This window comes from Hemicordylus capensis, chromosome 1 (genome assembly GCF_027244095.1).
Source record: "Hemicordylus capensis ecotype Gifberg chromosome 1, rHemCap1.1.pri, whole genome shotgun sequence".
Taxonomy (NCBI): domain Eukaryota; kingdom Metazoa; phylum Chordata; class Lepidosauria; order Squamata; family Cordylidae; genus Hemicordylus; species Hemicordylus capensis.
The window spans coordinates 307,653,924-307,678,716 of NC_069657.1; the positions used below are offsets into that span (position 1 = coordinate 307,653,924).

General features: G+C 41.3%; 1 protein-coding gene across 4 annotated transcripts in view; it reads right to left on the reverse strand.

The window, feature by feature from the left end:
- COL12A1 (collagen type XII alpha 1 chain) overlaps positions 1-24,793 on the reverse strand; it is a 159,390-nt gene that overhangs the window by 24,150 nt on the left and 110,447 nt on the right. For 3 of the 4 annotated variants that reach the window (XM_053286902.1, XM_053286901.1, XM_053286904.1), the window contains exons 45-54: positions 22,850-23,014; positions 20,972-21,010; positions 20,725-20,863; positions 17,990-18,132; positions 17,086-17,195; positions 7,188-7,337; positions 5,617-5,694; positions 4,029-4,115; positions 2,164-2,217; positions 753-848 (exon numbers count right to left, since the gene is read on the reverse strand). In XM_053286902.1, coding sequence (XP_053142877.1) covers positions 753-848; positions 2,164-2,217; positions 4,029-4,115; positions 5,617-5,694; positions 7,188-7,337; positions 17,086-17,195; positions 17,990-18,132; positions 20,725-20,863; positions 20,972-21,010; positions 22,850-23,014 — 1,061 coding nt within the window. Of the gene's footprint in view, positions 1-752; positions 849-2,163; positions 2,218-4,028; positions 4,116-5,616; positions 5,695-7,187; positions 7,338-17,085; positions 17,196-17,989; positions 18,133-20,724; positions 20,864-20,971; positions 21,011-22,849; positions 23,015-24,398; positions 24,709-24,793 lie in introns of those variants that run through there. The other variant, XM_053286905.1, reaches the window with a different exon arrangement.

The following is a 24,793-nucleotide window of genomic DNA, read 5'->3' on the forward strand; positions in this document are numbered from 1 at the left end:
GCAAGCCTTTACACAAGCAATGTGTACAAACTGTGTGACAGGCCTTTACATGGGGAATAGCTTATCTGGATGCAGCTTGATAGACCTCATACAAAGTTGTGTAAGTTTGTGAAAGGAAAGTACACCCTTTGACCCTGGTGCAAGTGCTCGCATGTTAAGGATTCCTATGAGAACTGAATTTTTCAACTTTTGTGACATTCAGCTGGATCACTTACACAGCCAAGATATAACAAAACACAGTGTCTGGAATTCCTGATTTTACTTTTTAGCATACAATGATATACCTAGATATATTGTCAGAGAAATACCAAACTCTATGAGAGCATAGGAATTTCTTTGAGAACACAGTTAGGCCTTACACTGTGTCATATAAAAGAATTGTGAACACAGATCAGTGCAACAAGATGTCTATTCTTCTATATGTGCAATCTGTCAATGCTACAGTGCTTATAAATATGCTGTCCTATGTTAACACAACCCACCCCATACAACCCACCCTTGGGGCCATATTTTTGGGAAGCACAGTGGGCTTCATAGAGAAGGGGAGAACGACTAAAACTGTCCCTCCCCTGCAGACTAGCACTAGTCTGGATGTCAAGCCATTATTAACAATAACCCATCCCATATAACACTTATATAGGAATAAGTGTGTCAAATGTAACAGTAGAGTCTATCAGAGAGCACTTTTTAGGGTGTTCCAGTAATCCTATCTTCTGCAAATAGATATGTGTAAAGAATGCTTGTTTACTCACTGGTTCTCCTGGAATGGAAAGTCCATTTGGCCCCTGTGGACCTGGTGGGCCTTGAGAGCCTGCAGGGCCTACATCTCCACGCGGACCAGCTGGCCCCTTCAAGTAGAAAAAGAGAGAAACCAATGTGTTAGCATTTGATGTCTCCCAAAATTCATCTTAAAGGAGGATGGAATCACATCGTGTCTTTTCACATGTTGGTAGCAATGATCAAATGACTGACCAGTAGCTTGAGGATTCTGTTATGTTTTGGTGCTCTGGTTCCAATACATACAGCAACATTGGTAGCCATCACTGGGAGAAAAGGTTGTGGTTGTGACCTTATCGCTTTGTGAATGGGCCATCCAACTAAAACTATGTTATTTAAAGGTGGAATAGGTGGAATGTGCTACTTGGAATTAAAGCAGGAGCTTTACTCTGACTGCTCCTGTTATTTGAGATCAATAAACAATGCCTCCATTTTGTAGGGAATTGATCTATACTCATCCTCCTCCCTCCTGACTAATGAAGCACCAGCGCCAAATGTGCTCACTGCGACCTAACGGCTGGCTGCGTGACTCTCAGGGAGGCACATCCAGCAGTGGGGGAGATTGGTCAAAACCTTCCTCCTGCATGAACACACGCACTGCCTTAGTATGGAAGGCAGCAGCAGCATACATGAAGAACAAGCACTTCATTAGAAGCATCGGTGCTTCAAAAGTCAGGATGTAGGCCTTTATTCTTGTTATTGGCTAACATCCAGACTAAAATTGTGCTGTTGTACCAGAGGGAGGGGCATATGTTGCTTATCTCCCTTTCCTCTAAAACTCACTCTGCCTCCTGAAAATACATCCCCAAGGGCAGTATGACCCTTGGGGCCATATTTTTGGGAAGCACAGTGGGCTTCATAGGGAAGGGGAGAACGACGAAAACTGTCCCTCCCCTTTAGCATTAGCACTAGTCTGGATGTCAAGCCATTATTAACAATAATCCATCCCACATAACGTTCTTGAAAAGGGAAGAACATTGAAGCATAACTGGCAGCCCCTTTCTTATGTTTTCCCCACATTTGCACTGGATCTTCTATTACTAGAAACTGAAGGCCATCAAAGAGAGGAAAAGTAAGATACACATTTCCCATTTAATGTAAATAAAGGCAATTACACACTATGCAGAGAAATCCTGGGTTTGACATAAAGCATACTCTCAATAAGGTGCTTCGACCAATTGCAGCACCTTGATTAGTAGGCCTGTAGGGTACACATACTTGCAAACAGATTTTGGTCTATATGAGTGGTCTTATGCTCTACCACTGGTAGGGACTTTAGTTATGACTAACTAAAGTCCTATTAATTTCAATGGAAATCATGACTAATTTGAGGTCTTCAAAAGCCAAATGATAAATCAAAACAATTGGCGTATACCAGATACTCACAGGAGGTCCATTTAAGCCTCTTTCTCCTCTTGGACCCTTAGCACCTGGGCCTCCCTAAAATGAAAATTTGTTATATGTATACAGAGAGAGAGAGAGAGAGAGAGAGAGAGAGAGATGGAAGAACAAAAAGTTATGAATTATATATGCATGCTTATTAATTCACAGAACTAAATGGAGAGCTGGGCAGTAGAGTGGGGTCAGCACTGGCCCCACACAATAGGTTGGTACAGTGTAGATAAGCAGAAATAAGGGACCTTGCCAGCCCCCTCCTCCACACAGCTCTGCTCACAGAAGGTACCTGTGGCTGACTTCTGGGGACTATCCATGCCCCCTGCAGTCCCCTGTGCCCCATCCAAAATCCTTCCTCAGGATCCCCTGACCCTCAGGGGGTGCTTTTCAGAGTGTGCAAGGGGTTGCAGTGGAGAGCAGGGACCAGGAAGATCCCTTGTATGAGCTAGACCAGTCACTTTTACCACTTCATTGATTTGTATGGGAGTAGGAAAAAATTCTGAAGTTAGATTACAAGGAAAAGATTTCCCCCCATAACAAGCTTCCCAAGCCCACCTCTTCCACTGCATTTGCACAATTATCAAGCCACCTTTAGATTTAGGCTAGTGCCATATGGGAGAATTAGCTTGATTATATAGAAATTGACGGCTGTTACATAGTGCGGCTATTCACATGACTGGGTGGGTGGGCAGGGAGGCTCTGCCAACTTACCTTCCCCCCAGATGACCAGCAGACCCCTGATGGTAGCACATCTCACACTCCCAGATGATCTGTGCTGCTCCAAGCAGCGTGGATCTCCAGAGGCCAGGACAATGGGTCCTGGACTCTGGATATCCCACAATGCACCCCTCAACAAGCATGGTACATTGGGAGATACCCTCATTAGACAGGCGCTCTAGACACCTGCAAGCAGTCCAAGCACACACACTATCCCGGCACCGGGGTTAAGGGCACGCTCACACTCTTAACCTCAGCTAAAGGCCGGGGTTTTAAAAAATGAGGTTAGGTAGGTGGGCAGCACCTGGATCCATGCAGATCCCAGCACTACACATGATCAGCCTAACCCAAGCTGGGTTGCCCCAGCCTGGTTTAGACTGCTTGTGAGAATGGCCTTTGTATGTGTACAAGCTTGATTCATGTCAGCAAGTGTGGCTGATGCTATCTGTTTTATCAGCCTTATTCCTCACCTCTTGTCCACAGCTCAGTAATAGTATAAGGATGGACAAATATGGCTAAGAGGAAGTGTTAGAACATCTGTAGCTAATGGTTGTTGAAGCTAAATCTGAGTCCCAGTTAGGGATTTGAACTCACCAGGCCTGGCTTCAGGCTCAGTCTGGTCATTAAGCTGGGCCATCGAGCTGGGCCAAGCTTGGGGGATAAACTTGTAAAGTGAAATCCAGGGAGGATTCCCCTTTACACGTAAAGGGAATTCCCTACACAAATGTGGGTAGGGGTTAGTAGTATTTACCTTAATAATTATGGCGGCAGGGACATCAGGGGTGGCCGCAGAGACATCGGGGGCGGTGGTCTGGTTCGAACTTGGACTGGCATCCCCCTTGGGGAGCCAGTCCAGTTTGAACTTGGACCACCCGAACCGGACCGGCTCTATGTCAAGCCCGGCTCGAAGCAAGCTGACTCACAAATCCCTAGTCCCAGTGTCTGTACAACCGGGCAAGTTATTGTCTTGAGCTTGTACTGGTCTCTGGTGCCTGAATCCATTGAGCTTATGAGATCAATTTGTAAATCTGAGGCACTTTATATGCCTCAGATTTATATGCCCCAGATTTATATGCCCCACTTTATATTATATGTGTATATAATACACTTAAAATCCCAGTGTATTAGTTTTTGCTTACAGAAGGTCCTGGAGGTCCCTGGGGTCCCACGCTGTCTTGTGTACATGTGCAAGCATTTGACAAAGATGGGCATTTTGCTTCATCCCTCTGAAAGTTAAAATACAATCTTTCAGCATATTCTTCCAAAGGCAAGGGAAAATCATGATTGCTGTGATTCACACTAAAATACTATCAAATAGGAATGTAATTCTGAACAACATTCAGCACTAACACAATGATTTCCAAGAATTTTCTTATTGTTTAGGCAATGCTTGATTTCTAAAGAGAGCGAGAGCGAGAGCGAGCGAGCGCAAGGCTGAAATCTGCCTGGGAGCCACGATCCCTATCCTGGAAACCCTACTGTGGAGAAGAACATGATGTGACTGTTCAACAGGTAGAGAAACACTCTGCCCATGTTTTGTGGAATTTTTCATTATTTTCACATTAGTAGGACTGATCTGTGGTATTGAAAACATATTCTGAGACTGAATTCTGATTCTGAAGATTAAGACATGTCACAAATGAACTGCTGGATTTGCAATCAAAATTAATTTTATCAAAAGCCCTCTACAATTTTAGTATTTTAATAGAACTTTCACACTATTTAAGACAATTTGTGCTGAACTATATACAGATATGGGTTGAAATCTAGATGGGTCACATGTGTAGTGGGGCTTTTTTCTAAAGTTTCACCCAGGCCAGTAGCTTTCATCTGCTACTGGCTTTGATCTGCTACTGATATTGAAGAGCACATTTAATAACTGAAAACTGTCACTGTTTGCATGCCATTCTTGGGCTGGAGGCTGCTGGGCAAAACTGTAAACTTCATCAAACATATACAAGTTTTTGCGCAGTTGGTCTGGACAGAAATCTCACACTGTCCCTCTCCCTGGCCACTGTCCAGCCTTGCTGCTTTCATTATTGGAACTCCCTCCCCCTCCTTCACAATGAATTTGAGCCATTGCAAATTGGTGTAAATTTACCTTATTGGTTTTGTCTGCTAACTTACCTTAGCAGTAGCTGGAACCTGGCTATATCACTATCTCATAGCCTACCTATTTCATGATTCCATCTGGAATATTGGTCTCCCTCCACCCACCCTTCCTCCCCCAACACAAACGTGCTCTCCCTCTGTCTCTCATACATCATCATCATCATCATCATCAAAACTTGGAAAATGACAAAACTAGATTAAATGTATGAGTGTATGGGCATAATAGGGAAAATAACAAAACTAGATCAAATGTATGACCGTATGGGCATAATAGGGAAAATTCCATAGTTATTAAAAAAAATTAAAATCTTCAATTCTGGGAAGACCATATATGTGTAAGTGATGAAATTAAAATGAAATGTGACAAGAGAGCTGGTCTGCTTGTTGTTCCAAGTTGCAGGATTTCGAATATAGTCCGTGTAAAGCATCTGCATTCTTGCCCTGCTAGTCCCAACATGATTTATAAAGTTACATGTGTTATTTGTTATTTCCAGCTGAGACTTTTCAAACCTATTATTCGACAATGTCCTTTTGGTAGGACTGATTCAGGTTGTTGACATGAGGTATTTCAGTTGATTGGTATTAAAATTGCCAAGAAACATTTTTTATATTTACCCTAGAAGGAATGTCACAGCATCGATCTCTGCTAGTCCAAACTGCATTGCAGACAATGTCAAAGCTCTGGATCTCAAGCTGTTGGGGAGGGAAAGCTTTTCATGTTATATCAGTAAGAATTTTCAAGAACATAGTTATGCAGTACAATATTAGACTGAAATCGTTTATGCTCTTTAGCCACACCTCCAGGCATGCTTTAGCCAGACCCGTAAAGCTATTCAATGTACTATTTTATATGATTTACAATATTTATATACTACTTTTCAGTTAAAAACGTTATCAAAACAATTTACATAGCAAAAGGAAATCAAATTAATCCTGCTGATGTAACAGTGGGCAGCATCAAATAAATGGTCACTTAATTGCTCACACTGGGTAACAGTCATATTAAACAGAGCAGATTCACACCGTATAATGCAATAAATGCCCTGCAGCTTTAAATATGATTATAGTTAGTAAAGGCAGTGGGGGGAAGTTGCTTCAAATAGCAGAAATATTTTTCCCAGCCAAAGATTATGTGACTCAGACTACTGGTGACTCAGATGTTGATGCTACTGGAACAGGGGTTTCCGAAGATTTTATTCTAGGATAAACGTTATTGGAATATCTTGGTATTTTGGTGGCAACATTAATGGTGGTTTTTGATTAAAGACAGCTTATAGTAGGTCCATTTCAGTCCAGATTTTGGTCAACGAACTTCTCAATCTGTGTTTCAGAACAACACTCATTGGGTCATGTAGTAATTGTGACTAAAATTCAACACCGACATAGTGATGAGGAATAACTAACCCCAACTACATGGGACTGAACATTTATTCTAAATTAATCAGAGATGAACTGACTTCATCATATAACATTGGTCTGGAGCTAGGCTGGTGTATACATTTTGCACTGTATCATATGGGTATGTCATCCAAAGAGCAGCAATCAATTGCCCTTGCCTTCTTCAGGCATCTGATGAAGCAAGTTCTCACCTATGAAAGCTCATGACATGACAAATGTAAATGGGCTACATTTTGTGCAGGCCCATCAACCTGCCAGTGCAGAATGCCTTTAAATGTGTTTTAAGTGGAAATGTGCTCCAGTGCAAAGGAGCACCATGCTGCTGCCCAGAAACACTTGAACGGCATTCCGCACCCGCCCTGTCAGTGCACCAGAGGGGCTGCCTCTGAAGTGGCATAACAGATTGCTGCCATTGACAAAGGACTGTGCAGAATGTAGCCCACCATCTTTATGTTCCCACTTGACTGTTGATTATTGTTATGAAACACACCTTTAACACTTTGAGTTCATGACAGCCCATAGCAACAGCAGTTTTTCATCATATATATTATAATTTGCATGAACATGTTTTCCTTCCATAAATGTAAAGGAATAAATTGATTAACCTTTATGTGCATGGGGTAGGATCATGGTGCTAACTTAGCCATTACTAAGTGCTGTTGAAATTAATGGCACTTAAGTCATGACTAACTTGTGTCATTTAAATTCGGCCCATTGCATTTCACTACAGTTTTGAAAATTCACTTAAGTTGTGCTGAGTTGATAAATGAGTAAAGTTCACCACTTACTGTTGCTGTTTTCCTGTCACCTTTCTGTAGTTTACCAAGTATTTCATAACCATCTGTTGTGATATTTCCACCTTCATTAATTGGTTTGTCCATTATTTCAATGCAGTCAACATAGATCTTAGCATTTGTTGGTGTTACAACAATATGAACCTTGAAAAAATTATGCAAATGATTAAAAAACTAGATTAATTGTAGCACATATTTTTGTAGACTTAATAAAGCATTACTTTAATAATAAATAAATTGTCAGAGGCACTAAATGCACATTCAGAATTTGTTAGCTGCTCTGAGTAGGGATGTGCACGAACCTGTTCGGAGACCCTTTTACGGGCCTCCGAACAGGTTCGAACACCCGGCGGTTTGGGCAGTTCAAAGACAGGGAGGGGGATAACTAAGTGTGGGGGAGAGTGCACTTACCCCACCCCATCATGTTTCCCCTGACAGTGCTCTCTGTAAAACTGGTCTGGTAGGGTGGCAGCAGACCTCCCTGCTGCCCCATCCTCTCCTCAGACCAAAAGTGACTGGAAGTAACTTGTGCTCATGCGCACATCGGGTGTGTGTGTGCACATCACGCTCACTCATGCACACTGATGTGAGCCAGTGCCTTTGGCTCACGTCCCTATCCCCCCTGCCTTTGAACCAGACCCGGCACATTCCGTGCACATCCATAGCACTGAGCATGCATGGACATTGATATGCACATGGAGAAGAGCACAGAATATGCATGTTCTTACATACGCGAACAAACACACACAGTACTTTATTTCAGTTGAGGAGCAGCTCTGCATGAAATTACTGTGAGAGTTTAGGGGTTCTTTGGGCACTGATGTGCATATTCAGCTCTGGACAAGGTTGCTATGTTAGAAAAGTGGTGTGCAGAACTTGAGGTTCGTTTCAAATTTGAACTGAACTGTGTGCCGCCAAACCAATTCAGTCAAACCAACTGGCCAGTCTGGTCCATTTGACCAAACCGGTTCAGTGATTCAGCTATACTTGTAAAGGGGAATCCAGTGAGGATCCCCCTTTAAAAGTAAAAGGGTGGGAGAATCTACTATGGGGCAGCTGAGGGGGCAGTGAGAAAAGTAATTTAAAGTGCTTACTGACTGGTAGAGCTGCCAGCACCAGCACTCCCACCCCCCTTGGTGATCCATGCTTAGCAAGTCACCCACGCAGTGGTGGTGGTGGTGGTGGAAATGGTGCAATTTTGGCCTCCGCAGATAACTGGAAACCGCAACCATGTGGCTGCTGCATGGGCGGCTTGCTAAACATGGATCACTGCATGCTTTGGGCAGCACCAGGGAGCCGAGCAGCTGTGCCGGCATCTGCTGCAGCCAATAAGCACGTTAAATTCCTTTTCTTGCTGCTCCCTTTTATGCCGAACCAGATCATCTCAAACTAGGATTGGTTATGTCCTGTCATGGACCAAACCAGCCCAGTTCAAGGCAAACCAGTTCAGCATTGAACGGTTCATGCACACCCCTAGTTCAGAAAAACACCACCAGAGGCCTCTCCTATTCCTAAACAATGGGCAAAAGATATGGGATGGAGATTATTGTGTTTGTTTTTACAATTCTAGACTCAAAACTGTAACTAGCAATAGATTTACAGATTCATAAACTGTGGGAAAACTCATGTCAGTATTACGCTACTATAAAATACCAGCATTTTGCCAGAGGTTTCTTTCCAAAGTGTTCCATTTTTCCATTCAAAGAAAAAATTATATGAAGCATAGTGGATTGAATAATTATACAGGATAACTCTATTATCCAATGTAAATAATATTTAAAAAAAACAATATGACTAATACCATATTTCTGCAAGTGTAACAGCACCAATCTTGATACTATTTGTTTACTTTGGAACAGAAGAGTATCTGGTACAGACCTTGTGCGGGTAACAGCAATATGCTTCTCTTGGAATACACATATAACTAAATATTATGGGCCAAAAGCTGAGTAATAAATTTGAACCACAAACCCATGAGAAATGGGAAACCAATTCAGCCTTGTGTCCAACTTTCAAACAGAAGTTTAATATTATTCCCTCCTCAATTGCTTAAATTAAGGGTTCACTGCCATTTTAACACTTCAAGATCTGAATATAGACTTCAGTGCCCAATTTAAAAAAATGTATCTGTAATTATAACATTTTTTCTATGGCTATCAAAATAGCTGATGTTCAGGTATTTGATTTGTGTAAAAGAAAAATTCTTCCCAATTTCAGATAAACTAATTTTTTTTAATGTGGTGTTTTGTGTGTTTTATGATTTTGTGTGTTTGTGTGTTTTATGATTTGTTTAACTATTTTAACTTTTGTAAACTGCCTCAGGATGTCTTATGAAAGGTGATATAAAAACTGAACAAACAAATAAATAGTTTGTCCTATCTAACACTGAATAGCTGCCAGAAATGGTGTATAGCAATGCTTTGCCTGCATATCTGTCCACATATCTGTCTGCATATCTGATTGTGTGGAAGCAAGGTAGGAGGAAAAGCTACCCAGGTTCTCCTCCTACCTTCCTTCCACACAATCACTTCTACCCAGGTTTTCCTCTTACCTTTCTTCCACACAACTGAAAATTGGGAGCACACACAGCTCCCAAACCCGGGTAGAACACATTTTTTGATTGTGTGAATGACCTCAGTGCGTCTTAGATCTTGAAATGGTAAAATTAATGACTGGGAATTCTTGATAGGGGTTTAAAAAATTGAGGAGGAATATGTATTAAACATCTGTTTGGAAGTAGAATACAGGGTTGGAAGTTTGCCATTTCTCATGGATTTGTGATTCAAATTTCCTCCAGGCTGGGTGGATTAATGATTTACAGACCTTAGTCTGAACTAGAAGTAAGGTGAAGTGGGGTTGCAATGGATTGGTTTTTGACATGATAGGAAATAGGGCCACTAGTTTGCTATGTGGCTGGATGGAGTGGGGATGGATTCCTGGGGTGGTAGGAAGGCTGGCTTGACTTGTAACTCTATGAAAATGGTGTAGCCCTGATATAAACAAGTGATTATGAAAAACTGTCAAAGGTGGGTCAGAGGGGGTCATATTTGTTCCCAAACAAGATGAGAGGTAAACATTCATTCCCTCCTGTCCTACCAAAACAAAAAAGACACAAGACCAGCAGGATTTAGGACCAACAGGATTAGACCTAAGTGTCAGCTTCCCTCACCTCATCCCAAGTATTGTGATAACACTGCCTAAGGAGAAAACTGAATTGAGCACTGATACCCTTGCATCCCAAAATATAAAGTAGTAATCTGATAGAAAGGTGAGGGTACTACTATTTAATTTTAATTGGGTTTATTTTACATTGTTCTTTATTTGTTATATTGTGTTAAATCTCATATTACTTTCAGGGGTGTATCTAGGGTGGGGCAGGCAGGGCACGTACCCCGGGCACCACTCTAAGGGGGTGCCATTTTTAAAAATTAATTTTTTTTTAAAAAGGCCACCGAAAACAAAATGGCCACCGCGCATGCTCAAATGGCCTCTTTGAGGCCCTAGGCCATGCCAGGCCTTGCAGAGGCCATTTGAGCATGCACGGAGGCCATTTTGTTTTTAGCAGCCATTTAAAAAAAATATTTTTAAAAATGGCCACTGCACATGCTCAAATTGTCCCTGCAAGGCCCTAGAGGCCAGCGGGGGGAGAGGGAAACCTTGCAGACCCCCCCCCCAGGCCGTTAGGAAGCCCCCCAAAGGGGCTACAGGTAATATTTTTTAAAATAATAATAATATAAAATAAGTCAGTGTACACATATTTAGTTGGCATTTTTTTGGTCTGGCTATGTCCACTGCCAAATAGTTTTTGAAAGATTAAAAGATTAACGAGCTTGACTTGTATTTTTCAGCTGATATTATGGTAAAGGTATCTGAAAGATGGGTGTCAGATGTTTGGACAGAGGGCGCAATTTCAGTGTTTGCCCTAGGCGCTATTTACCCTAGATATGCCTCTGATTACTTTTATTGTTTTATTGTTGTGAGCTGCCCCGAGCAGTATTGTATTGGAGGAGCAGGATAGAAATATTTTTAATCCTCCTCGTCCTCCTCTTCAAAGTACAGCTTATCTGTAAGGTTGGAAGGGTAATAGTATGCCCTTGCACCTTCTCCTCATAAATTCTTAAAAGAATACAGGGTTGGCTCTGTACAGCCTCTCTACAGGCTCTGTACAGCCTCTCTACAGCCTCTGTTGGAGAAAAAGCCTATCTTGAATTCAGGCCAGGAGCGTCCTTTTCACTGCCAGGCCAGCTCTATCATAGTATTGATGATGATGATGATATTTACAGTCTACCAGATGTTATTGACTGGATTTGGTACTTTAATTATCGGGTCCTTTCCAAGGGTCTAGGATAATTAAAGAAAAATTAAAGATAGCATCATAGTATTCATGCTGCCCCGAGTACTGTGGCCTTCTGTAGTTGATGTGTTTTAATTTTATCGATGCCCAAGATGTCAAGATGGTGTTCAAGTTATTTTGGTACCACACCAAGGGCACCAACAACTATTGGCACCACTACTGTTTTCTTTTTCCAGAGCCGCTCAATTTCAATCTGAAGGTCCTTGTATTTAGTTATATTCTCCATTTGTTTTTTTGCTGACTCATCTATCCCCTGGGATTGAAATATCAATACTCACTACCCGATTCTTCTCAATGACTGTCAGATCCGGCGTATTGTGTGCTAAATGCCTATCAGTTTGTATTCAAAAATCCCAAAGGATTTTTGCCTCATTTTCTGTGACCTTCTCAATTGGATGATTCCACCAATTCTTCCTTGTTGGCAATCTGTAATTCTTGCAAAAGTTCCAGTGAATCATTGCAGCAACTTTATTGTGTCTTTCCTGATAATCAGTCTGCACGATTTTCTTACAACAACATACAAGGTGCTCAACCATCTCATCCGCTTCCTTGCTTAACTGACGCTTACTGTCTTTCTGGGTCTTATTAAGTTTTGTTTTTATAACATTTGTTCATAGTGATTGTTCCTGGGCTGCAAAAATGAGACCTTCAGTTTCTTTCTTCAGTGTCCCCTTCTTTAACCACTACCATGTTGTGCTATTGTTGACTTTCAATTGTACAGTGGTCCCTCGACTTACGAAAAGAATCCGTTCCGAACGCACGTTCGGAGGTCGAAATTTTCGTAAGTCGAAAAGCGCATCCACAGAGTTCTGAAAACATTCGTAAGTCGAGGAAACCACATCTAAAAATTCGTAGGTCGAGTAAGCCGCATCTAAAACGGCAATGACTTCCGGTCTTTTTTGTCATTCGTAACTCGAAAACATCGTAAGTCGAGTAGTTCGTAGGTCGAGGGACCACTGTATGTCATTAAAGAACTGACTGTGCAATGTTTTGTTGTGCCATCTTGTCAATTCCTCATCTGCTGTTTTTTGTATTCATCCTTTAATTCCTTTATTTTCAACAGTCCTGTCTTACTCACTTCCTGTAGCATTTCTTCTTGGCTTTCATTGACGTATTCTGAAAATGCTCATTTTTCTTCTTCAACAGACTGTCTGGCTTGCAACATTCCACGCCCACCTTCATTTCTCAGCAGGTACAGCCTATCAATATCACTTCTTGGGTACAGTGCATGATTGATGGTCATTATTTTCCTGGTTTTCCAATCCAGAGCATCCAATTCTGCTTGTGTACAATCAACAATACCTGCTGTATATCGGATTACAGGAATTGCCCATGAGTTGATTGCTTTGATAGTGTTATCACCATTAAGTTTGGACTTCAGTGTCTTTCTTACCCATCTGATATATTCCTTACTAACTTTGGTCTTCACTTCAGCATGCCTAATCTTGTCACTTTGGAGAATGCCCAAATACTTATAACTTTCCTCAGGTGACAGACTCATTATGTTGTTTCCATTTGGCATCTCATTTCCTTCACTAGTTGTCATTTTTCCTCGATTTATTGCCAATATAGCAGATTTGTCCAGTCCAAACTCCACTGCGATATCATGGCTATAAATTCTAACTGTATTAAGTAATGATTCAATTTCGGATGCAGACTTTCCATAAAGTTTTAGATTGTCCATATAAAGAAGGTGGGAAGGCTTAACTGATGTTTTTGAAGTTTGGTATCCATGGTTTGTTTTGTTCAAGATAATGGTTAGTGGAATTAGGGAGATTACAAAAAGTAAATGCGACAATGAGTCTCATTGAAATATTCCTCTCCAGATGTTAATGTCTCCCACTGCTTCTCCTTTTACTAGCAAATGAGTCTTCCATATGTTCATTGCCTTTTTAAACAAAGTTTTTAATGTTATCATTCACTCCAGTCATATCCAGGCATTTTAAAATGCAGTAAAGTGGTAATGAGTCAAATGCTTTCTTACAGTCCATGGTTTCTTAACCTTGGGCCCCCAGATGTTGTTGGACTACAACTCCCATCATCCCCAGACATGGCTTTTGTGGCTGAGGATGATGGGAGTTGTTGTTCAAAAACATCTGGGGGCCCAAGGTTAAGAAACCCTGTTATAGTCAATCCAAGCTACATTTAGATTCGTCTTCCTTCATTTTCAATTTTCCAAAACCATTTTGTCAATAAGAAGCTGATCTTTTGTTCCTCTTGTTTTCGGATGGTTTCCCTTCTGTACCATTGGTAACAAACTGTTCCTTTCTAGGTGGTCTTGCACGGCATCTGCTACAATTGCTGTTATGAGCTTGAACATTGTTGGAAGGCGAGTTATTGGCCTATAGTTGCTTGGACCTTTTTCATAGTCTTTCAGAAGAAAGGTCTTGCCAGTTGTCATCCATTCATCAAGTTCTCCACCTTCCAGTATATCATTCAATTACTTGGCTAGTCTTTTATGTAAGCTGGTCAGATGTTTGAGCCAAAAGCCATGTACTTCATCCATTCCTGGTGCTTTCCAATTCTTTATCTTTTTTGCTCAGTTTTCAAATAGTTGGGGTGTTATTATCAAGTCATCCATTTTGGTTCCATCCAATTTCCCCTCAATTTTTTTATCCATTCTGCATTCTTGTTGTAATCAACAGGGTTGTCCCAAATGTTTCTCTAAAACCCGAGTAGCTGTTCCCTATCCAGTTGCACAATGTTATCCAATTTTTCTCCATTAACACTCTGATAAAACCGACTTTGATTTGAACAGAAAAGGAAATTTTGTTGGTATTGCAGTACACAAGCATTATATTGGCTGATCTTGTTCGCTATTGCTGTAATTTGCTCTTTCACAATTTCAAGGGCTTCTTTGATCTTCCTGGTATCCAAGTGGTACTTCTTTATTAAGTTTTCCTTGATCTTTTCATTCTTAAGCCTTTTCTCTTTCATGTCCTTCAATGTGCTGGCATCTGCCATTAACTTACTGATCTTACTTTCCAATCTAACCTTCCATTTTGATTTTTCCTTTTGTTGTATCTCTGGCTTGTTAAGTTCATATCCAGGCTCTTGTGTGATAACTGCTGCCACACTGTACATGAGCTAGTTTGTTTCCTGTAATGTCTCAGTCTCAATCTTGGCTACAGCTTTGTTCAGGTCATTTAATGCTTGTGCCAGATCTTTTTGTGGCCACCAGCTTCAGTGCAGGCAGACTTTTAAACTCTTTTCTTACTTTCATATGTTCAACAATTTTTCCTTTCAGTTCTTTTTCCATCTCAGTTAACTGATGATCTTAAGAATTTGGCACAATCAACAGAGGTGTTTCACTTCTTTCTTCGTATTCCTTTTCGGCTATGCCTTGTTGCTCTATCACTGTTCCTTCAGGATCTACTGGAGAATTTCTCAGCAGTTCATGGTCAATATCCTGACTCTGGATATTTTGCTGGAGTTCATCCAATTCCACATCAGTAATTACATTCTTTCGTATTATAAATCAACATTGATCTGCTAATCTAAATTCCGTAATTTCTGAGTTTTTGGTTCCAAATTTCATACATGCTTTTCTGGAATCCATGTTTCAACGGGTTCAATTTAAAGTAACAAATAATCATTTCTCAATTTTCTGTGACTGTATACTTTTGACATTGAGTTTGTTTTTCCAGTAGCTCTCTGCCAGGCACTACCTTTATGAGGTGGAGGGGCTTGTGAGCTTTGAGGATGCAGAGGGCTATGCTGGAGGGTCACCCAAACCAGACAAGCCTCGGCTGAGAAGTTAGATTAAATGTGCCTAATCACATAACCATGATAAGAACAAGAAAAACAAATTCTGTACCAAATTAGTCGCCGCCTGGGTCAACAAGGGCCACATTGAGTGCTACAGTACTGAGCACTTGTCGAAAAATAGGTTACAGGCCTCAGGATCTTCAGCTGAGCAACCAGGGCTGGAGACTGTAGAGCTACTGCTATTATTATTATTATATTATTATTATTTATTTATTTACACAGTCAGACAGGTGTTATTGACTGGTTTGTTTTATCCAGACATGGAGGACCTGGGATGGCTGAATTTTATCAATGTTGTTGCTGTTATTATAGATATCGTCGCAGAACAAAGGCTGTTCCCAGTAAAGTTGCTTGTAATTGACTGATGGTGATTTCTGTGGCCCCTATGGTGCTGAGGTGCTCTTCAAGTTGTTTTGGAATTGCACCTAGGGCACCAATAGAATAATAATAATTATTATGTTTATTTTAATTCTTTTTAAGTGTAGCTGGGCGAGTCATGTATTTGTTTTATACTGAATTCATCCCATCTATAAGTACACTGATCTAAGAGAAGCAGGTGGGCATACCCTGAAAAGTCCGGGGTTAGTTTGTAAAAAGCCTTACTCCCCATTCAGTGATCTGCTTTAGTCACAGGAACTCTGATATAAAGACTGTGGCTGACATCCAGACTAACAAAGCTCTGGCACTATGGGAGAAGTACCGGTGCTTCTGAAAAGTTCAACTAACTCAGCTCCACTGCTCATGCAGCATAAGGGGCAAATTTTGATAGCCTCCATTTCTCCCAGAAGTGATCTATGCTGCCCAAAAATATGTCTGTGAGGATTGTGCAGCCCTCAGGGGCATATTTTGGGTGGCAAGAGAGTGCTTTTGGGAAAGTGGTGATCACTGAAATTTGCCCATGCAAGTACCTGCACAGCATTAATCAGGAACTCTTCCGAAGCAATGGTGCTACACCAATGTCCTTTGGGTAGCACCAGTGCTTCATTAGTCTGGGTGTCAGCCAGTACTCTTTGACACATAAGAACTTCCCCACTCATTTTGATGGAGGTGCTGTGCATGGAAAGGGATGCACTCCACCAGTGAAATTAACAGGCAAGGCCACATGTGCAGTTGTTCTATGCACATTGCAGCACCAACAGAGCTTCAGATTCAGATGGTGACTGTCTCATGCAGAGAAATGGGTGCTGGTCTATATGTTCTACAGCTTTTCTAACCTCCAATTATACTGTCATATCTCCAGCCATTGTGTGAGTCAGGGGGCCATGAAATATTGAGTTTCTGTGCCCCTGACAGCAGCTGCCTGTGAAAGGGAGTGCACAGAAATTCAGTTCATGATAGCCTTATCTTACATGCTGAGCTGTGCTAAACAAACTGACCAGAGGCTAGGAAATGACCACAGGAATGCTGATCCCTATGGTAAGTGGAATGTCTAGACCAGGTCTGGTTGTTCCCTCTCTTTTTATTTCAGACAGCCTTTCTAATGAAGTATTCCCTCCCATACTTATAAAAAACAATGGAGTCTGGTTAATTTGGTTTTGAAACTGTAGCAGTCCGTCGTTCCTCACAACATTTGAATCTGCCATGTTTCACATTCAATCTGTTATCTTGCAGTGTCTTTATTAATGGCATGAGCTCAATATCATAGTTGCTTTAATTGATTTGTAAATCGATATGTATATCTATTTCTACTGATCAGGACCTGGGGGCAGGAGTGGTGTTTGCTTCTAAGAAAATCACTGCTGTAATTTGTATGCAAATGTTAGCATTTACCTTGTGGAAACTTCCATAAAAGAGTTTCTTCACTTCATCATGATCAAACGTTACTGTCTGAACCTCTCCTCTTGTGTCTTTGTTAAAGAATGATAACACTTTGCTAGAGGCTGGGGAGAAAGCATTTTATTATGAATATAGATTATTTTGTAACAGAAGACAATCATTGCCCTAGCCATGCATATACTGCAGCACAATTCTGTGAAATATATCACTAGAAGCAAAACATGAATTACTAGAGATAATTTAATGAATTTTAATTTATGAATGTCTGCATTGTAATCTTGTAAATTCAGACAAGACTACTACTACTACTACTACAATATTTATATACCGCTCGTCAACCAAAGTTCTCAAAGCGGTTTACATAGAAAAATAAATAATACAGCAAGAAGGTGGTCCCCTATCCCCAAAGGCCTCACAATCTAAAAAGAAACATAAGGCAGATACCAGCAACAGCCACTGGAGGGATGCTGTGCTGGGGTTGGTTAGGGCCAGTTGCTCTCTCCCTGCTAAATATAAGAGAATCACCACTTTGAAAGATGCCTCTTTGCTTAGTTAGCAGGGGTGACACATCAAAACTTTACAGGAATTATTTCATACAAAACAAACAGATTGCACCAAACCATTGTGGCTTGACTAACACAGAGTCCATGCAAGAAGGATGCAAATTTTGTAGAACTATGAAAACTAGTTTCAGTCTTCTGGCTCTTCTTATCTGATCTATGGTAATGAACAAATGACCTACACTAAAAAGTAAAAAAATTTTTTTTTTACTATTTAAGACCATTCTGAACTTGAAAAGACGGGGGGGGGGCAGAGGGGAACAAAATGGAAACTAAGCTGTAAATCTCCATTTACAGATTCTATTCATACAATAGTGGTGGTGGGAAATCATACTTACGATCAAGAACAACACCAACTTGTGGTTTGTAATCTCTATCTGTTATCTGCCAAATTGAAAATGGCTCATTGGGAGTTTCCGGGAGAAGGCGGAATAAAAGTATTATAGTATAAGCTTTCGGTAATCCATCTGGATGAATTTCCCTATTAAGGAAAGCATAAATATATTGTTCACCAAAAATGTATGAAAAAAGTTAATGAACTTTGGCCCACATGCTTTGAAGCAGCAAGTCAGCAGAAGAAGGGCTGCACATTCACAGAAAGCCTATAGTGTCTCTACAGTGAAGGCTTCTTGCAAAGCTGAGTGGGTGCAGAGGGGGAATGATTTTCGCTTCTCTCCCCTCACTGCTAAAGACCTTTCTGCTTGGAAGAATATGTTCCTGGGGGTTGCATGGCCCTCAGCAACATATTCCTACAAGCAAAAAGATCTTTTGCAGTGAGGGGAGAGAAGCGAATATCACTCCACTTTCCACAGGCTCCTTGCAAGTGTGCAGCCTTCTTCCTATTGGTGCACAGCATATTTTCTTCAAAGATGGAAAAAAACCCAGAGATATGTTAGGATGTTTAGCCAAATGACATACTTGTAGTTTATTCAAGATCCAGAAAACAAGGATCCTTGCTCAACAGCTGGTCATTCACTCTTCTAAAAAGAGAGAATGTTGTACTGAAGAAGATTGCAAGGTTCAAACCCTGAAAGGCCTACTTAATATTTGAGACTCGAAGAAGCTTTCACAAGGAAAGCAAGATTTTATTTAAACGCTTCATATTCTTCAATATATACCTTCTTGGCTTCTCTTTCTTCCCACCCTATGGAAAACATTATAAAGTGTTGGAACATGAGTTGACATTAAATCTTCTGTTAGAACTATATTAAATTCTAAAACCTCAAAAACCAAAATATATAGCTATTTCTATTAAAGAGTACAGGGACTGGGAGAGCCTGTGAGGAGAACGAGATAATAATGGTAATGTCAGGAGTATAATCTTCTTGATCATAAAGTATGGGTGTTTTTCAGAATTTTAAGTAAGATAAAAAAAGAGAAAGAAGAAACAGTGGTCTGGATGAAGAATATCCCTCTTTGTAGGAATGAAATGGTAACTAGGGATGTGCATGAATCGATTTTTTGGATTCTATTTGTGCCCAAATTGAATCACCCCTGATTTGTTACCATTTCATTCCTACAAAAACCAGTATGGAGCATTAAAAACCCAAAGTAGGCCTGGAAATACTAACTATGGGAACCAACTAGAAAAGTCATAAGTAATTTCGAACAGTAGTCCAAAATAAAGATTTCAGTATATTTCTCATCATTGTTGGCTAAGCAAACATCATTCCTTTCTCCAAGCAGACAATCAATACTATTAGCTATGCATTCCAAGAAAACATACATGAGAATTCAGACATCATGTGAAACCACCATTTATTTTAACTAAAGTTTATGTAATGAAACTGGATTGGTACCACAGAGAATCACCAAATCTTGATTTGTTTCACCATATCATGGTTTGTTTGGGTCCTGCCCCTTCTCCATACCTCCCATGATCTAGGCCTCTCTCTATGCAGGAGCCCTGCAAGCAGGGAGTGACTGACACAAACCAAGTTTAAAACACAATTGTGGGTTTGGACATCACACAAAAGGAGAAACCAACCTTCTTCAAACCTTGAGTTTGGGGCCATTCACATGACCGGACAGGGCGGTGGGGGAGAGGCTGGTTCAGTTCATCTCCCCCCGCCCCAGACAGTGCTGAGTGTTGCTGGGAGCACAGAGCATGCTCTCAGATAATATGCACTGTATGGTGCAGCACAGAGTTCCAAAGGCCGGGATGACGTGCGCAGTGCATTGGGGGATTCCCCCAGGAGTCGGGTGCTCTAAGTGCCTGTCTCTGTGTCCATGGGGTCTGAAGCTCCAGCAAACACACAATCCTGGAGACCGGGTTAAGGGCTCGCTCAAGCCCTTAACCCTGGCTAAGAGCTGGGTTTCAAAGCTGGGCTAGGCGGAGCTGCCCCACTGGGACTGGGACTGATCCCGGTGGTTCTCAAATGCAGCCTAACCCAGGCTGGGCTTCTCTAGCCTGGATTAGGGTGCGCATGAAACAGCTTCTTTGAGGCTATTCACACACGTGTGCAAAACCAGGCTAAGGGAGCCCAGCCCAGTTTTGCATGCATCTTGAACCACCAGGATTGGGCCCAGTTCTGGTGGCTACACGGTGGCAAACCCGCCTAAGTAGCCTCCCATTAAAACAAGGTTAAGGGAGCAAGCGCTCCCTTACTCTTGTTTTCCTGACCATGTATCAACTGCAGCTGCTTGCAGCCATGGCTAGCACACTTGGGTAGGGGAGCGGGGGGATTTCCACAATGCATCACGCACTCGCACAGTACATTACTGGAGCTCCAGGGGGGGGGCAGCACTTCCCTGCACCCCGACTCCCAGAGCTGCCGGGTGAGCCACCGGTCGTCTAGCCAGGAAATCTGCCCGCCCAGGGAAGAGTAGGAGATCATCTGCGGAGAAGATAAATTAAACCCACCTTCCCCACGGAGTTCTTCTCAATGATCATGAGAATAGCTCCTTTGTTTCCTTGAAATAAACCATCATTTGTTTACTAGCACAGGTTCAGATATACAATTAATCACAGTCAGATGAAATAAACCATGATTCCACATGATGTTTGAACCTGCCTGCATATACCCTTCTTTTATCAAAAACATTTTCCAGGGGAAAATGATTAGCAGCTTACTGTGTGGGCTGGCTGACAAAGGCATTTTTATGAAGCTTGTATGCCACATAGCTGGGGAAGGATCCTGACTGCAGGGAAACTCCTGGTACAGAGGCAAAATGCTTCTCAGTTAAGTTGTAAGATTCCAACATCCTGAAACCTGTATTATAGAGGAAGACAAAACACACACATTAAATATGAAGAAATTTAGACAAAGTGAAATGAGAATTTTACTAAGCTAGAATATTTGTATATAATTTCTTCTCACCAGGAGAGGTATATCCATCCAAGTACATGAGAGGGCAAGCTGAAACAGAAAACACATGTCTAATGAAATAATGAAAGAGCAGTGGAATTTTTGCGAGCAGATTCACAAGGTGGATGGCAAAATCTCCTTCTTTAGAAGTTTTCAAAGAGAGGCTAGATAGACTTACAGATGTCACAGATGCCTTGGCCAAGTTCCTAAGCAACCTATGCCTGTACCTAAGGAGATTCTGTATGTACATGGGCTTTCTGCGTATTTCCCCTTCCCCACAGCAGTCCATCACACTGCACCAGATCTTGTTTTGGAGCACCACCATCATTTCTTGAATGGTTTCAAGAGGAGGATGAGGGATTAAGGGGAAGGCTGAAGAGAGTGCCTACATGGAGGACAATCTCAGTTTAATGGTGAGCAAACAACAATTTATTATTGTTTAGGTACTTTTGATATCCATGTCCATTGTAGCCTTTACACAACTTGCAAAAGGCTCTCCCCAGGATATTGTCCATCTTTTATGTTGAAAGACAGAGAGAGAGATCAAGCATAAATGAATAAGATTGTGAGATCTGGTATCTCCATAACATAAGATACTTTGACCCATCTGTCCTCATAACAAGACTCTTCCATTTGCTCAGAGGGCTAGGAATCCATGTCTGGCCCATGACCTGTTAATAGCCTACCAGTGACACAGTGTAATTTACCTAAAGTGTTTATTTTTCTTTACAAATAAACATAATTTTGCGGCATGATAGCCTAATTCAGATCTTCTGACATCTAAAGAAGCAGGTTATAGCCTACAGAAGCACCTTTTCTCTTAAAACAAGTTAGTCTCAAAAGTCTATAGACTTGAAGGAACTATAGCCTAAATTAAGAAGATTTTAAAAGGTAAATACAGAATAAATTGAATAATGATTTTTTCCCCAGTTAAGATTTTTTAAAATAGTCTCCATTTTACAGGCTGCTTTTAGCCCTCTTATCCAGACAGATAGCGAGGCTATTCTAATGACCACAGGAAAGAAGGCTAAGGGAGCCCAGCCCGCTTTCCTGCAGGCGTGTGCTGCAATGCAGACTCCCGGCAGCTAACCTCACTAAGAACACACACACCCACCCCGGTTAAACAAGGTTATTGGAGCAAGCGAGGTTCTCCACTGCAGTGACTCACAAGAAGACCCCCAGCCGGGAGGCTACAGCAAGCCTCCTAGCTCTGGGGGTCTCCCCAGAATGCCCCACACACTTGCGTGGGGCATCCTGGGACTTCCGGGGGCCAGGCAGCCCCTGATCCCCACTCCGTGACGGAGCTGGTAGTCATGTGAGTGGCTGATCCAGGGCTAGTCTGGGGATCGTCTGCGGGGAGAGTGGGCTTGACCCACCCTCCCTGCAAAACCCTATTGGGCTCTACATACCGATCGTGTGTAGAGCCTCAGCAAATGATGTACAGAGGCATATTTGTGAAAGAGAGAGGAAACCTCCAGTCTAAATGCTGAATTTCCTATGAACTCAAGAGCTGGCCTTATGCAAGCCACTCTCTCAGCCTCAGCACCTCATCTACAATATGGGCATGGATATGGATAATATGGAGTAGGTAATAATTTGTCAATTTAACATACAGTTGCATTGTAACTTCATTTGACTATGTAACAATGGACAAAGAGCTCAAGTCAATATTTTAGTTTCATAATCAAGTGCAACATTGCGCGCTCACCTAGAGCCTTTGGGGTCAGGCAGTATATAAATTAAATTAAATTAAATTAAATTAAATTAAATTAAATTAAAATCAATCAATCAATAACATAGGTTATGTTTGATTTGAATGACTGTGATCTACACTAGACAAAAATATATAAATAGATTTTGAAATGATTGTAGTGACAGAATTTTACTTACTTGAAGTAGCTGTCTCGCAAACAAAGGTAATGAGGTTATCCTCAATCTTTTCAAAAGCATCAAAGTCATCGACAATAAAGACATGACGTTCACTGGGTTTGCTGGCAATTTTGGCCAGTTCGTTGTAATCAACATCAGCCACGCCAACAACAAAGACACTGAAACCTATAAATGCAACACTGAGTTAAATATTCATTTCAATACAGGAATCTTTCTACCTGTTCTTTTTGCTAGCTGCTTAGCTACCCATTATATGATGAACACATGAAGTAACAAACCCTTACAGGAGACAAGGTAAATGACACATTTTTACATTTTAATCCTTCTTGACTTAAGAAAAAGAAAACATATTATTATGAAAAGGGAAAGTGATGAAAGTTTTTGAAGTGAAGACCTTACACATATAACAACTTTACACTGAAGATATAGTAAAAAGAGGTTTATAGATGTTTTAAATTAAAATAACATTTTTCCCCTTTAAACTATACACTATCCTATGGGAAACATACAACTGATGAAAATATTTTAAGAAAAAGGGATGAGGGATGGAAAGGGAGGGGAAAATAAAGAATATTTTTTATCTTGAGTACTGCCAAGATAAAAATAACAGAGGGGGAAACACTATTTTTTTCTTACAGTTGTCCTAAATTTAACTTGTGCTTTTCTTTCAATTCAGACTCTGGGTGCTTTCCATAATGCTTTCCCAGAATACTGATGTCTTCCACAAGATTTCTCGCCATGTTTAGGAACACAGGAAGCTGCCTTCTACCGAGTCAGACCATTGGTCAATCTGGCTCAGTACTGTCTACCCCCACTGGCAGCAGTTCTCCAAGATTGTAGGCAGGAGTCTCTCTCAGCCCTAACTTGGAGTTGCCAGGGAGGGAATTTGGAACCTTCTGCATGCAAGCAGGCAGGTACCCTTCCCAGAGCAGCCCCATCCCCTAAGGGGAGTATCTTACAGTGCTCACACATGTAGTCTCCCATTCAAATGCAAACCAGAGTGGACTCTGCCTAGCAAAGAGGGCAATTCATGTGTAGCCAGCATGGTGTAGTGGCTAGAGTGCTGGACTAGGACTGGGGAGACCCGAGTTCAAATCCCCATTCAGCCATGATACTTGCTGGGTGACTCTGGGCCAGTCACTTCTCTCTCAGCCTAACCTACTGTACTTCACAGGGTTGTTGTGAGGAGAAACCTAAGTATGTAGTACACCACTCTGGGCTCCTTGGAGGAAGAGTGGGATATAAAAAGTAAAAATAAATAAAATAAAAATAAATGTGTATTACCACAATACTATAATACATTTGCACTATCAGGTGAGCAATTAAGAGTCTTGGCTTTATCTACCATTGTAAGATCTACTATTATAGAGGGTATTTTTAGCTTTTCACTTCTGAAAGAAAATGTTGACTCATCAGTACAATTAATTCACTGTAGAGATTAAAATTAGTGTCTGACATCCAAATGCAGCAAGGACTCAGTGGGAAACTTCCCTACTTCCACAGGGCATGAAGGCGGGGAGAGGGAAAATGATTTTTCCTGATTGTCCCTGCCTCTGGCAGTGCTTTGTACCTTCCAAAAATATGTCCCTGAGGGTCAGGCAGCATGGGTGGCCATGAGGTGCTCACTTATGATCAAGCTTTCTATATTCCAGCCATTTGAATAATACAGAATTGAGCATCTGATGAATATTGTGAATCACAAACAGCAGAGCCACTTGAGGAAGGTACCTCTGCCCAATTCTTCCCGATTCCTCCTTCCATTGCACCATCTGCCAAATCTGAAGGCATTCCAGAGGGTCCCTAGTCCCCAGGATCAGCTTTTCGAGGGCACAGGGTTTTTTTTCCTTTTCTTTTCTTTTCTCTTCTTTTCTAAAGAAAAGCCTATGTAGCTATCCTTTTTATCAAAACAGGCTTGACTGTCAAAACCTATGCAGTATGGGCTTT